A 12,324-nucleotide genomic window follows, 5' to 3' on the forward strand; every position below is an offset into this window, starting at 1 on the left:
CACTCCCCTGGCCTCAAGAGGCACGCTAGCGACAGCGGGTTTTAGCGTCCTTGTTAGCATGCCCGTCTACCATGCTGGTTCGAATCCCACTCGGAGCGGGTTGAGTTGGACCGGTTTCATTTGGTGCCGTGACCCGGATGAGAGTGAGGTTTAGGAGGGTGAGTATAGCGGACGTAGGCCAGTAAGAGCCGTGCCTGACACCTACCGTTGTGCTTGCAGTTGCAGCATCATCCAAAAATAAACGGACAGTGATTTGATATTCGTAGTGACTTACTACTGTATATGCTAGCTTCATTTGTTGTGTTTCCTAAAATAGGCAGTTTGCGTGATCAACAACATTGGACAACACTTGACCAGGATCTGAGTGGCACTTGTCACAAGTTGAAAGTCAGTTTAATGTAATTTAAGTTGAAGTGACTTAAACAGCCAAGTTGATTGTGCAGCTATATATATATATATATATATATATATATATATATATATATATATATATATATATATATATATATATATATATATATATATATATATATATGGGTGTTTCTGAAACTACGGGCACTTTTGACTATCCCAATTAAAAAAAAAAATCAACCTCTATGAATTTAATTTTCTATGAATTTTAACCATCCCAGTCTATAATACATATAAAAATGTACACAAAATAGAATGTAGTCGTTAAGATTTTAATCTGGAACATGTTTATTTTTTATGTTTTTTGGGTCATCTTCTTAAAAGTGTCCTTACCGCAATGTTACAATAACGTTCATTTTATACATTTTTCTTTAGTAATTTCTATAAAAAATATAATATATTTAAATAGCTTTTTCAAATTTGATGCAGTTTTGTAAATACTGATATAAAAAAATAATGCACAAAATAGGGAATTTCATGTTTTTTCCTATGCCATGTAAAAAATTTACAGTAACCTTAGATGTCAATTGTTTCCATACACACAAAAGATAACATAATTAACTTTTTATGACAGATGTTGCAATTTCAATGTGTTAATCATCTCAACTTAAGTGTAAAAATATTTTTTTGCAAATGAAAATGTAAAAAAAAGAAAGAAAATAGAGCCGTGCTGCGGTAATGACATCTTGTGTCGGTAAGGACAAATTTTTTTTTTTTGTGTAAAAAATGGCATGTTTATATATATACTAATATATGTATACTAATATATACTTCAGTACTAATAATATACTGAATATTTGTCATTTAATATACAGTAAACCTTGAATTTGTCTCTACTGCTACACAAGGTCTTTACCGCAACACCTAAATTTGCTGCGGTAAAGACATGTTGCGGAAATGACATTTTTGCTAATATTTTAGCTAATTGGCAGCTAGCAAGGCCTACCACATTAGTTTTGACTCTTAGCATCTTAATATACATGAATTCAACAGTAATATACATTTATTTTTAAAATGTAGTTCAAAAATACACAATTATTAAGCTGAATGGTAAGGACGCACAATAAATACTAGAGCAGAAAAAATTATGTTTACCTTATTTTTTTTGGTATCTCGTGAGTGAGGTAGTGTGGTGGCCCAGTCTGTCAGCAATGTGCTCAAGTGATAATTTCTGTTTCCATAGAAACTAGACTTGTTTGTGTTCGATGAAATTTCATAATAAAAGCTTTTTTTCATTGTTGCGGTAAGGACTCAAAAGTGTGGGACAGGCACATTTAGTTTAAAAAATCATAAAAATGATCATTAAATAATAATAAAAAAAAATTAAGATGCTGTAAATGAATCTGTATATTAAACAATTCCATTTGAAATAATGTCATATTGTAAAAGAATGAGCTAATTTTAAGTATCTCAACATTGAAACCACGGGTGTGGGACATGAGCAAAAATGGTGTTTGGACCTATAAATGCTTCATAATTTAACATTAAATCATATTATTTATTCATTATTTTTTTATGTCAAGGTGTGTATTGACACTACGTTTATATTTATGAAACATCAAATGACAAATTTTAACATAAATCTAAAATTTCACTCCTGGGACTTAAAAGTGCCCGTAGTTGCAGTAACACCCATATATGCTAGTAAAAAAACAAACAAGCAAACAAATGCAAAGAAATATCTTAATTTTATTTTTAGTATGTTTAGATTATTATTATTTTATTGTTTTATTTTTTTTTTGATAATCTTGAGGCTCCTTAGTAGGGCCCCGGCCCCCTGGTTGACAACATTGATGTTCTGTCGTTGTGCTGCCACGCTGTGGGCTCTATTAGTAACTGAGTTCATCCGCCTTGTGTTCATGTTGTCAGTTTTTTTGTTCTAAACTTGGTAGTATCTACCTGTATAAACCTAGGGCATGAACAATGTCATCATAACATAAGTCCTGTTCCAGAGCAAAGGGCAAAGTGACCGACGTCTGCTACTTCTACTGTGTATGGAGTGCTGCATGTTCTTATAATGACCAATAGGTGGCAGTGTTCACTCACAAACGAGCACCACTTCCTCACGCCCTAGCTGAGAGAATGCCACCACATCCACATGTCAAAACAAACCAAACAAGTTGATTAATCACCCTATGTAGCTGGACTGAGAGAAACATGTCCTCAATTTGCTGTTTAACCATGTTGCCTTCAATACCTAAACAATGCTAAATATCAAATATCTAGATATAGGCCTATTCGTATGTGAAATAATCAGTGTTGTGAAGATTACTTTGGAAATAGGTTACAGATTACAAGTTACCCTATTTAAATTGTAATAAGTAGTGTAACTACTATTTCAGTTACTTTATTAAAGTAATGTAACTGATTACATTTCCTACTTTTCTAACAAAGGTTTTCAACTGTTGATTTCATTTTCAAACATTTAAACCAGGCAGGGTTAACCAGTAGTACTCACTGATTTACTGTCAGACTTTTAAAATCCTTCATCACTTGAATTAAGATTATAATATTTTCATTGTAAAGCACAGCCACCACAAAATTAGTTTAACTTTGAGATAGTTCTGAGCTTAAATACAGATTTCTGGATTAAATGATTTTTACATTTCCAGCACTGGAACACTTTGTTTTTATCACTCGCCATGGTGGCAACTCTCAGACAGATTTCAGAATCAATGTGGATTGATGTGATTGGTAGACGCGGTGCGCTGCAAATTCAAACAAGAGAGCCAATCAACAGCATCAGAATAGCATTGCTTTACGAAACGGCCACAGCAGGGGGCATCGTGCGCATCAAAAACAGGCAAAGCAATATTATTCAAAATCATAGATTTAAGAAAATATTCAGATGTAACCCCCATTGTTATCATTTAGATTTTCATAAGTAGGCCTACTGTAATTTAAATGAAACTTTTTTTCTCAGTAACTGTAACTGATAGTTACATCTATTTTGTAATTAAATTACGTAACGCCGTTACATTGTAGTTACTCCCGAACACTGGATATAATGCTATGGAATCGAGTTTGTTGAATTGTCCAAATCGTTAAATGGACAGTGTTTAGTTGCATTTGACTGCCAGTTTACAGTTCCCTGAAAGTATGAGCACCTGCATAGACTCAAACTGACTACAAAAAAAGACCTCAGTCTGAATTAAACTAAGACTGAACTAAAAAAAAAAGAAAGAAAAAGAAACAAGCATGCATTTGTGAAATATTATAAAGTCAGGCTGCTCTATTAAAGTTAGGCAAGGTTATTTATTCTCATATTGCATTCATAATGCCTAATACATCATATTCTAAATAGGCTAATCGTAACTGCTGATATTTAAGAAATTTCAGTATCCTAGCTCAAGTGCTGCTTCATTAAGCACAGAAAAAAATACTGACAAGAATAAATGACAAATTCAATACATTATTAATGTTTCATCATCCATATTATTGCCTTTGTTCTACATTGTTTTCCTGTCAGACAGCTGACATGTGGCGAACTAAATTGAAGCACTCATAAACTGCATACACAATCTGGAGGAATGTGTTGTCCTGGTTTCCCTCTTTCACATTATCACACTATCATTTATCAATGTGGGAACTCTCCTCTAGCTCATTCTCAGAAGAAAGATGGAAAACTCTGAAATCTCTCTCTCTCTCCAACTTTCTTCACACACATCTTATCTGTCCTTTCCTGGCTTGTTTTTCAGTTCCCAGAGAAGCACAACTTGTTTTTTTTTTTTTCTGCTGGATTGGTTCATAAATGTGACTCCATATGAGGTGTTAGCCTATTTACCTTTCTTGGAAATAAGATTGCTGGAAGTGTTAAGGGTGTAAAGGTGACAGATTTCTCTGGCTGGTATGACTTTGAGTCTGGACTCAGCTTGCAGGCTTTGCAATGACAATTCCCTACTTTGTTTGAGCGGTATAGATGCATTATGTAAGCAGATGCTGAGATCACCAGCCACACACAGCTGGTTCACTCCCTTGAGACTAGACACTGACATTTTCTTCTCAAACATTGGTGTTGGCTTTAGTAAAAAAGTTATTAGTAATGTGGTCACACTTTAGATTAAGGTCCAGTTCTTACTATTAACTATAATTCTGCCTCAATAAACTCCTAATTACTGCTTATTAACAGTTAGTTAAGTTTAGGTATTGGATTGGATCAAGGGATGTAGAATATGGTCATGCAGAACAATGCATTAATATGTGCTTTATAAGTACAAATAATCAGCCAATATCCTAGTTATATGCAACTAGTTAGTGATAGTTGGACCCTAAAAATAAAATGTTATTGTAGTGGTCACTAGGAATGTCAATTATGAGAATATTCATAATTTTCATATGGACACTAATCATAAAACACTTGTATGAATTCAACAACTCTGTACCTCTGTATTTGAGTGCATATTTATAAATAATATATTATAAATATATATTTTTTATATAAATGATGTCAATCAATATCATCAGGTCAATTAATCATTCAATTCTTTTAAATATTGTACATCTCATTTTCTTCAATTAATTTGCAATTCACTGTTTTAATGCAAGTTTAATATCAATTTGAGATTAATAATGTGAGTGCTGAACACAACTGCACAGAAATTTGTCAAACATTTAAATATGAATGAAAGTCAGACATCAATCATTGAACACAAACGCATCATAGATGGAAGCCATTCATGCTTTTTTAATACATTTAATAGTGCATTTTGACCATGATTAATCTGTACAGAAATAACATTAATAATAAAAAAGATAAACAACTTTCTCATTTCTGTAACTTAGAGTGTAACATTTACAATACAATAAGATACATACAAAAACACGATATGAGTGATATAAATACAGAGGCGTTTAAATTAACTGTCATTGTCATGCGTTATTCTCTGTTTGGCAGCATACGCTTAATTTACACACGTTTATGATACACCGCCGTGGACAGGCACGTAAGTAGTAATAAATCGAGACATCAAACCCAGGACCGTCAGTCATAAAGCGCCTCAATAGGAATACTGGACTCATCACGTCAGAAAGAACTCTGTTGGATGATTTCAGCACTCCTGCTCTGATCTGCTGTGTGACCGCAGGCCTGGCTATATTTAAGTGTAAATGCAAGCTTTGTTACAATTTTAGACTTTTACTTCATTTCTGGTTAACACTGACAAAAACAAACAGACATCACTTCTCCTCATACATTCTCTACCGTCCTCTGACATTGGCTTGGTAGCCCTATAATCAAACCTGAACATCCAACCCAAACAAAAAGCTTTTCCTATCCTTTCAGGTCTTTTCACGCTCTTTTCCCAGGACTCGAGATGTTAAATGGCCCAAACATGAATTTTATTGGTTTGCAGCACTGATCTCGACCAATCACAGGCCTCAGGGTGAGTAAACTGTATTAATGTTCTTCTTTGGAGTTCTGTGTGGAATCCTGAAGAATTGGTCCATCGGTATATTGGTCTCGGCTTTGGTTTTGGTGCTGTTGGAACCTTCTGCTGTTTAAGTGTCTACATGCACTAGTCCTTTTCTCCATCACACATTTCCCGTCTTCCTTTCAAAGGTGTGCCAGCCACCACCATCTGTCTTGTTTATAGACTAACATGTCATGTCCATCCATTCATCCATCTGTCCATTCTCTGTAAGGAAAGCACTGTACACAGCTTTGCAGATACTATGTAACAGTGACGCACACAGGAATAGGTATAAACACTGTATTGCAGCGGGTGCCAGTGCATAGAATATGTCTCATTTGTCAATAATACACACACATAAACATCAGACACACTATTCATATGCTCACTTCCACAGTCATTCAGAAATACGCACACACATAATTGCTTCTCAGAAGCAAAAGCACCTCCCATCTCATGTAGTCACCCTATGACATATTCAGTAACAAGGTCAAGCGTTGTGACGTCAAGGATGATGATGTCATAGCAGCAGGAACGCCTATTTCCAGTCTTTCAGGCTTGTCATTTGATGGCAATCAAAATGGCAAGAACTTTGACCAATGTAGCTTGTTGATTTCGGCACAGTTGACAGTCCGTATCATCTAAGGGCTCAGATCGTGTGTTAAGGGAGTTTAAAATCATCTTCCTCTCTAATGCAAGAGTTTGTTGAGAGGTGAAATGAAACGTCAAAGTGCACACCAGATGTGTGTGTGTGTGTGTTTATTTGTCCAGGCAGGTGAAGGAGTCTCGTATCCTCACCACCTCTGCAGCACACAGGTGACCATACAGCTTATTGTACCATTCAGGGCAACGACCCCTAAAATCACAGAAAAAAAAAAAAAGTATGTGAGTGATGAAGTCCTTTACAGGTCATTGTATTTAATTAAAATACTTGAAATGAATATTGAATTAATAAAGTACATAATTATTTTTTATTAAAAATTAGATTGTTTAATATTAATACTAAATATTGAATTTAGTAAAAATATAAATAATATATTACATATTATTTATTCATTTTAAATTTATTTTAATTAAATAATTACAATTATTATAAATAAATATCTAATAATTTGAAAATAAGATATATTATATAGTATTTGTGTTTATGTTTAATATTTAAATACAAATTAAAATAAAAGAATTGGTACAATTTGATACAATTCTATCATTTAAATATTTAATTTATATAATACACATTTTAATTAAAAATATAATAATTAGTATAAATAAATATTTCATTAATAATAATTATTAGCATTATTAAATATATCAATTATATACTATACTACTATAAATAAATATAATTCAATACATAAATACATATAAAATAATTATCATTATTACTTTTTTAAATATTATATTATATTAATATCCTAATAATTCATTAAAAATGGAATTAAAATATTAAATACAAACATATATATTGGTTCTGAGGAGATATTGAGGTTCCTTTCCTCACCTGTAGTCTATTCTGGAAATGTGTGTGAGACGGCTCTTGTTGGATCCGCAGGGTTCGATATAATAGCGAGAGGTGAGAACGTTAGTACGAACACCCAGCGCCACTGCACTTTCATGATCCACCGACACACACACCAAAGCACACACTCCCTTGGGCAAGTCTGTCACCCACGACCTGAAACATAAAAAAAAAAGGTTTAAAGGCTTAGGATTTTTATGAACACAAAAGAAATTTTCGGATTCTAATTTCAATTATAATTGTAGCATGAAAAACATTGTGTTTCTAATCACCTGAGCACCACGTGATCTCTTGGCGGATGGGGCGCCATGGAGTTCCTGACGTACTGATAGACTTCTGTGTTATGCTCTAGTGCCTCCACAGTCCTGCACTCTAACAGGTCCTCATCCCAGTGTTCCTGTTCCCGCAGAATCCGCTGCAACACGTCCTCAGCCGGCGCAGGCACGTCCACGCACACTTTCCACTGCCGTAAAGACGACCCGTCCTGAACCTGTCGATAAAGATGATGATATACAGTCATTAACAGTTCCAGCACAATATGATATTACTCCTAATTGTGATTTCATCCAAAAATTTGCAATTCTATAGGTAGCTCAGAGGATTCTATACTGATTCATTGCGGGGGTGTCCAATCTCGCTCCTGGAGAGTCAATGTCCTGCAGAATTTATCTCCAACACACTTGCCTGGAAGTATCTACTTATCCTGAAGAACTTGTTTAACTGGTTCAACATGTGTTTAATTAGGATCTGAGCTAAACTATGTAGGTTAGTGGTCCTACAGGAGCAGGTTTGGATACCCCTGCTTTATGGGTACATCAAATAATATCCAAAGACAAGAGAACTAGGCTGAGTGAAAACTGTGATGAATGCAAGTGTATTTTGGTTGGTGTGAAGTGCTAGAACAACCGACAAACTGATGTCATGGTGGGCTCTAGGCCAAAACAGAGCTGGGAAAAGACACTTTCACATGAAAAAGGTGATGTAAGGGGAAAAAAAGACAGCTTTTCCATTAGGCACAAGCAAGAAAATGAGCAAAGGAAGGAAGGGAGCTTGAACATGAAATGTGACTCGAAAAGGGTGTGTATTTATAATGTTCCCTTACCTTCTTATATGCAAGTTCGGCGTTCTCTGGAGTCGAGCAGCTGTCATAACCTTTGAATTTGTCCTTGGCTTCTTTAAGCAGAGCATCAATACTGTCTTTGAGCAGACTTTGGTAGCTACAGGACCCACAGTCTTCCACCAACACCTCCATCCGCATGGGACTCAAGCCCTGCTCCACGTACGAGTTCCTACAGCGTGACATCTCTTCTGGGATCTGAAAGTAAAAGAAGGTATTAATAAACTAATAAATCCCTGAACGCAATCCAGGCTTTTTCATGCTGGTCTAGGCTGGTTTGGTGCTGTTAGGCCAGCATAACCATAATGTTCACCAGCAAATCTGAGATCAGCATGATCTTTGTGATGAAACACATCATGCTAGTTAAGATGTTGAAACTAGCACACCAGCAAAGCATTTTAGGGTCCAGCTAACAAAAAACAAATACAAGCTAGTCTTTTCAGCAGGGATGTTTTATAGAGAACAAAATGAATTAAAAGAGAAACTCATGACTAGTTCATAACATGCAAATCAACACATTAACTTCACCTATGGGAGCAACCAGCAGAGAGTGAACATCATAAGCTCAATTTTACATTACTAATGACAATTCATGATGGTTGTACAGTGAAAAAAAAATGGTGTAAAATAAATTTCACAAACAATCACAAAAAAACTGCAAGTAACACATTGAATTATCTGTGAAATTTGAAATATTTTCTTGTAAAACGTACTATATTAATCTTTGCTTAATAAAAATCTTTTTTCACAGTGTAGTATACTAGTTTTGTCAGTCTAAAATATGTGAATGTGAAGGGAAGAGAAGTGACAAGAGTGATTCATTTGTAACTGGAAGTGGCTCATCCTGTTTGTGTGTGTGTGTTGTCCAGCGTTCTGCCCTTTGTGCGTGTTTTTGTGCGTGTCCTGTCCTGCTCTCTGTCCCTTTCCTGCCTGACTGGTGATGTTTATCATTTCATGGTTCTTGTCCTTTTCCAGCGTTTTGTTGAGATAAACTTGTTATCTGCGTACAGCAAAAAGCATTACGAGCGCGGCCAGACCTTCCTCATCAGATTTAGGGGCGGAAGACCTTTAATACAAGATGCTATCTTTCTGTTACTCAATCTGAATTATTCGCTCTCTATAAATAGCCCATTAAGAAGAAAATAACTTTTGCTAATAGCCCGAAATTGAGTTATATTCTAATGTAAAAGGCTCCACATAATCAGCTTAACTTAATAATGGAGTTTGTTATGATCTGCTCAGGAAAAACAGTGGCACATGGTTTAACAATTGTGCAAGTGTGTAGGTGAACATTACAAGACAATGCTGCTTTGTGGACTTCATTTCAGTCGGATGCAAAATTGAATTTCTTATGTTTTTCAACTTCTTCTGACTTTCATTATTTTAAACTTATCCAGTTAAGAACTTCCTTCCTGACCTCTAAATAGGTACTAAAAGGGAAAGTGTCTGTCTATGTATGTGTACGTTGCAAAAATATTTGCTAAAAACCTGCTGTTTGTGGCCAGGGGTTAGCTATTTATTTTCTTAAAGTTTTCTACAATTCCCACTGATAGAAAAACAACACTAGCTGTAACCATGGGTGCATATTCTCTATGCATTTATAAGTGTTTGTATGGGCAATTAGGATGGATTGGTCATTGCGTAACATCTGCATTAATCTTAACTTAAATAAATTCAGGGGTATTTGGATGCTGTTTTGGTAGCAGATGTGTTGAAATGCTGTAGCGTGATCGTCTGCACGTTAAACGACAGTGCATTTGTCTTTTTATCTGAGCAGCATATGACAGAGAGACACATCTGGTGCAGAGTGATAAGACCACCAGTTTTAAACTGTTACTGACACGGCATTGATACCATTGATATGCTTAAGAGATTAAAGTTTTGTCTGCTTTTTTTCTTAAAACATATGCGTTTGTGTGTTTCTTTTGGACAAAATGTACTCAGAGATAAAGTCATGCTCACCAGGAAGAGTTTTCTGCACTCCTGTATCATATGTGCTAAGCCATGTGTGGCCGCCAGGTTCTCGTTCAAGTCCCTTTGGTCTGGTTTTCCCAAGGTGTTCTTTCTGTTCATGACCCTGTGATAAGGAAAACACATTAAAATGAATATCCAGGTAATGTAAAGATGATGTTTGATGAAATCACTTATCTAATCTGGGTGTGACGGCTAAAATTTAATGCTACATTTTTAAGTGCAGCGGGCATTCAAAGCCTTACATAAGTCATCTCTCTTTTTTTTTAACCTATTCTTCCCTAGTTTCCTGTTTTTGTAGGGCAGTTTTTCAAGCGAGATGGAGTATAATTGCATGGTTTAAGGGTATGAAGTAGTCGCATGCCAAATATGTAGTTTGCAATTAAAAAGATGAGCAGATCTATGTGAAGTCTGTTAACAGGCTACACACACGCACCTGGGTGAGGAGCTCTCTCTCCGCAGTGTGTTGAGGTGGAAAAGAGAGGGTGCCAAACACACAGCCAGGTTAGTGCAGGTCATCTGGTTTTCATCCACGCTGGCGGTTACATCACTCAGGAAGCACAACAAAGTCTGCAGAGCCTCGCGGTTCTCGTCCGGTAAAAGCAACACGGCGGCCCTCACTGCCTGCAGACGCTGCTCTTTGGGAACGTCTGAAAACGACAGAGTTGTTTCATTAGTTTACTCCGAACACAGTGTATGATTGGTCGATCGGATCACAAGTGGAAGATGCTAAATACAGGCGTAAATGGAATGTTTTGAGATTGTCCACTTTCGACCACTTCCAGAGGTGGTCGAAAACGCATTTGACCGGATTACTTTTGTAGTATAAACGCTCATGTGGTCGAATGTGTTCAAGCAGCAGCAAAACACCGCCTGACCTAATACAGCGGGGGAAATAAGTATTGAACACGTCATCATTTTTCTCAGTACATATATTTCCAAAGGTGCTATTGACATGAAATTTTCACCAGATGTTGGTAACAACCCAAGTAAGCCATACATACAAAGAAACAAACAAAAATAAGTTCAGAAATTAAGTTATGTGTAATAATGTGAAATGACACAGGGAAAAAGTATTGAACACATGAAGAAAGGGAGGCGCAAAAAGGCATTGAAATCCAAGACAACTGCTGAAAACTTACAGTAATTAAAAAGCAATCCAGCCCCCTGTCAGTGGAAATTAATAACAGCTGGTTCAGTCCCAAATGATGGCCTACAAAAAGGTCTCATTGCCAAGGTGTCACACAAGACACACCTCATGATGGGTAAAAGCAAAGAGCTGTCTCAAGACCTTCGCAACCTAATTGTTGCAAAACATAATGATGGCATTGGTTATAGGCGCCATTCTAAGCTTCTGAATGGTCCAGTGAGCACTTTTGGGGCCATAATATGGAAGTGGAAAGACAATAATTTCACCATAAATTTGCCCCGACCAGTGCTCCTCGCAAGATTTCTGATAGAGGAGTGAAAAGAATAATCAGAAGAGCTCGATCCATGGATCTACCCAGCGTCTGAGTTTCAAAACACTGAGGAGGCCTGAGAAGGCCTAAGGGCTGATCTAACTGGGAGGCCTCACGAGAGGCCTACGACCATCTGACCAGACCCAGGAGTCCGCGTACTCATAGTGACCCTCAGTGAGGGGAGGGTAGGCAAACCAGGCTGTAGGCAGGATAAAAAGAGGTTCCGGGAGGGAACCAGTAGCAGAGAATGAATACTTTAGTCGAGCCAGGCGCAAGCTTGCCTTCAGAATCTGCCTGCTAAGGCCAGCTGAAATGATAGCAAGGGGCCACTAGCTGCCCGAACCCAGAGTCAGCGGCTGTCGCCGGTCAATGATATTGCCGTGATATGATATTGATTTCAGACACCTGTCACGCCTGAGGCGTTCCCCAAAGCGTCAT

The 12,324-nt window shown here is 36.6% G+C and overlaps 1 protein-coding gene across 3 annotated transcripts in view; it reads right to left on the minus strand.

Annotated features, from left to right (window-relative positions):
• Positions 1 to 4,948: 4,948 nt before the first annotated feature.
• dlc1 (DLC1 Rho GTPase activating protein) overlaps positions 4,949 to 12,324 on the minus strand; it is a 122,088-nt gene continuing 114,712 nt past the window's right edge. For all 3 annotated transcript variants that reach the window (XM_081362085.1, XM_081362086.1, XM_081362087.1), the window contains 6 exons: positions 10,863 to 11,076; positions 10,418 to 10,532; positions 8,441 to 8,653; positions 7,611 to 7,828; positions 7,321 to 7,494; positions 4,949 to 6,675 (listed from right to left, as the gene is read on the minus strand). In XM_081362085.1, coding sequence (XP_081218211.1) covers positions 6,579 to 6,675; positions 7,321 to 7,494; positions 7,611 to 7,828; positions 8,441 to 8,653; positions 10,418 to 10,532; positions 10,863 to 11,076 — 1,031 coding nt within the window. In that variant the 3' untranslated portion in view covers positions 4,949 to 6,578. The remainder of the gene's footprint in view (positions 6,676 to 7,320; positions 7,495 to 7,610; positions 7,829 to 8,440; positions 8,654 to 10,417; positions 10,533 to 10,862; positions 11,077 to 12,324) is intronic.

This window comes from Scardinius erythrophthalmus (assembly GCF_964197995.2).
Source record: "Scardinius erythrophthalmus genome assembly, chromosome: 3".
Lineage (NCBI taxonomy): Eukaryota > Metazoa > Chordata > Actinopteri > Cypriniformes > Leuciscidae > Scardinius > Scardinius erythrophthalmus.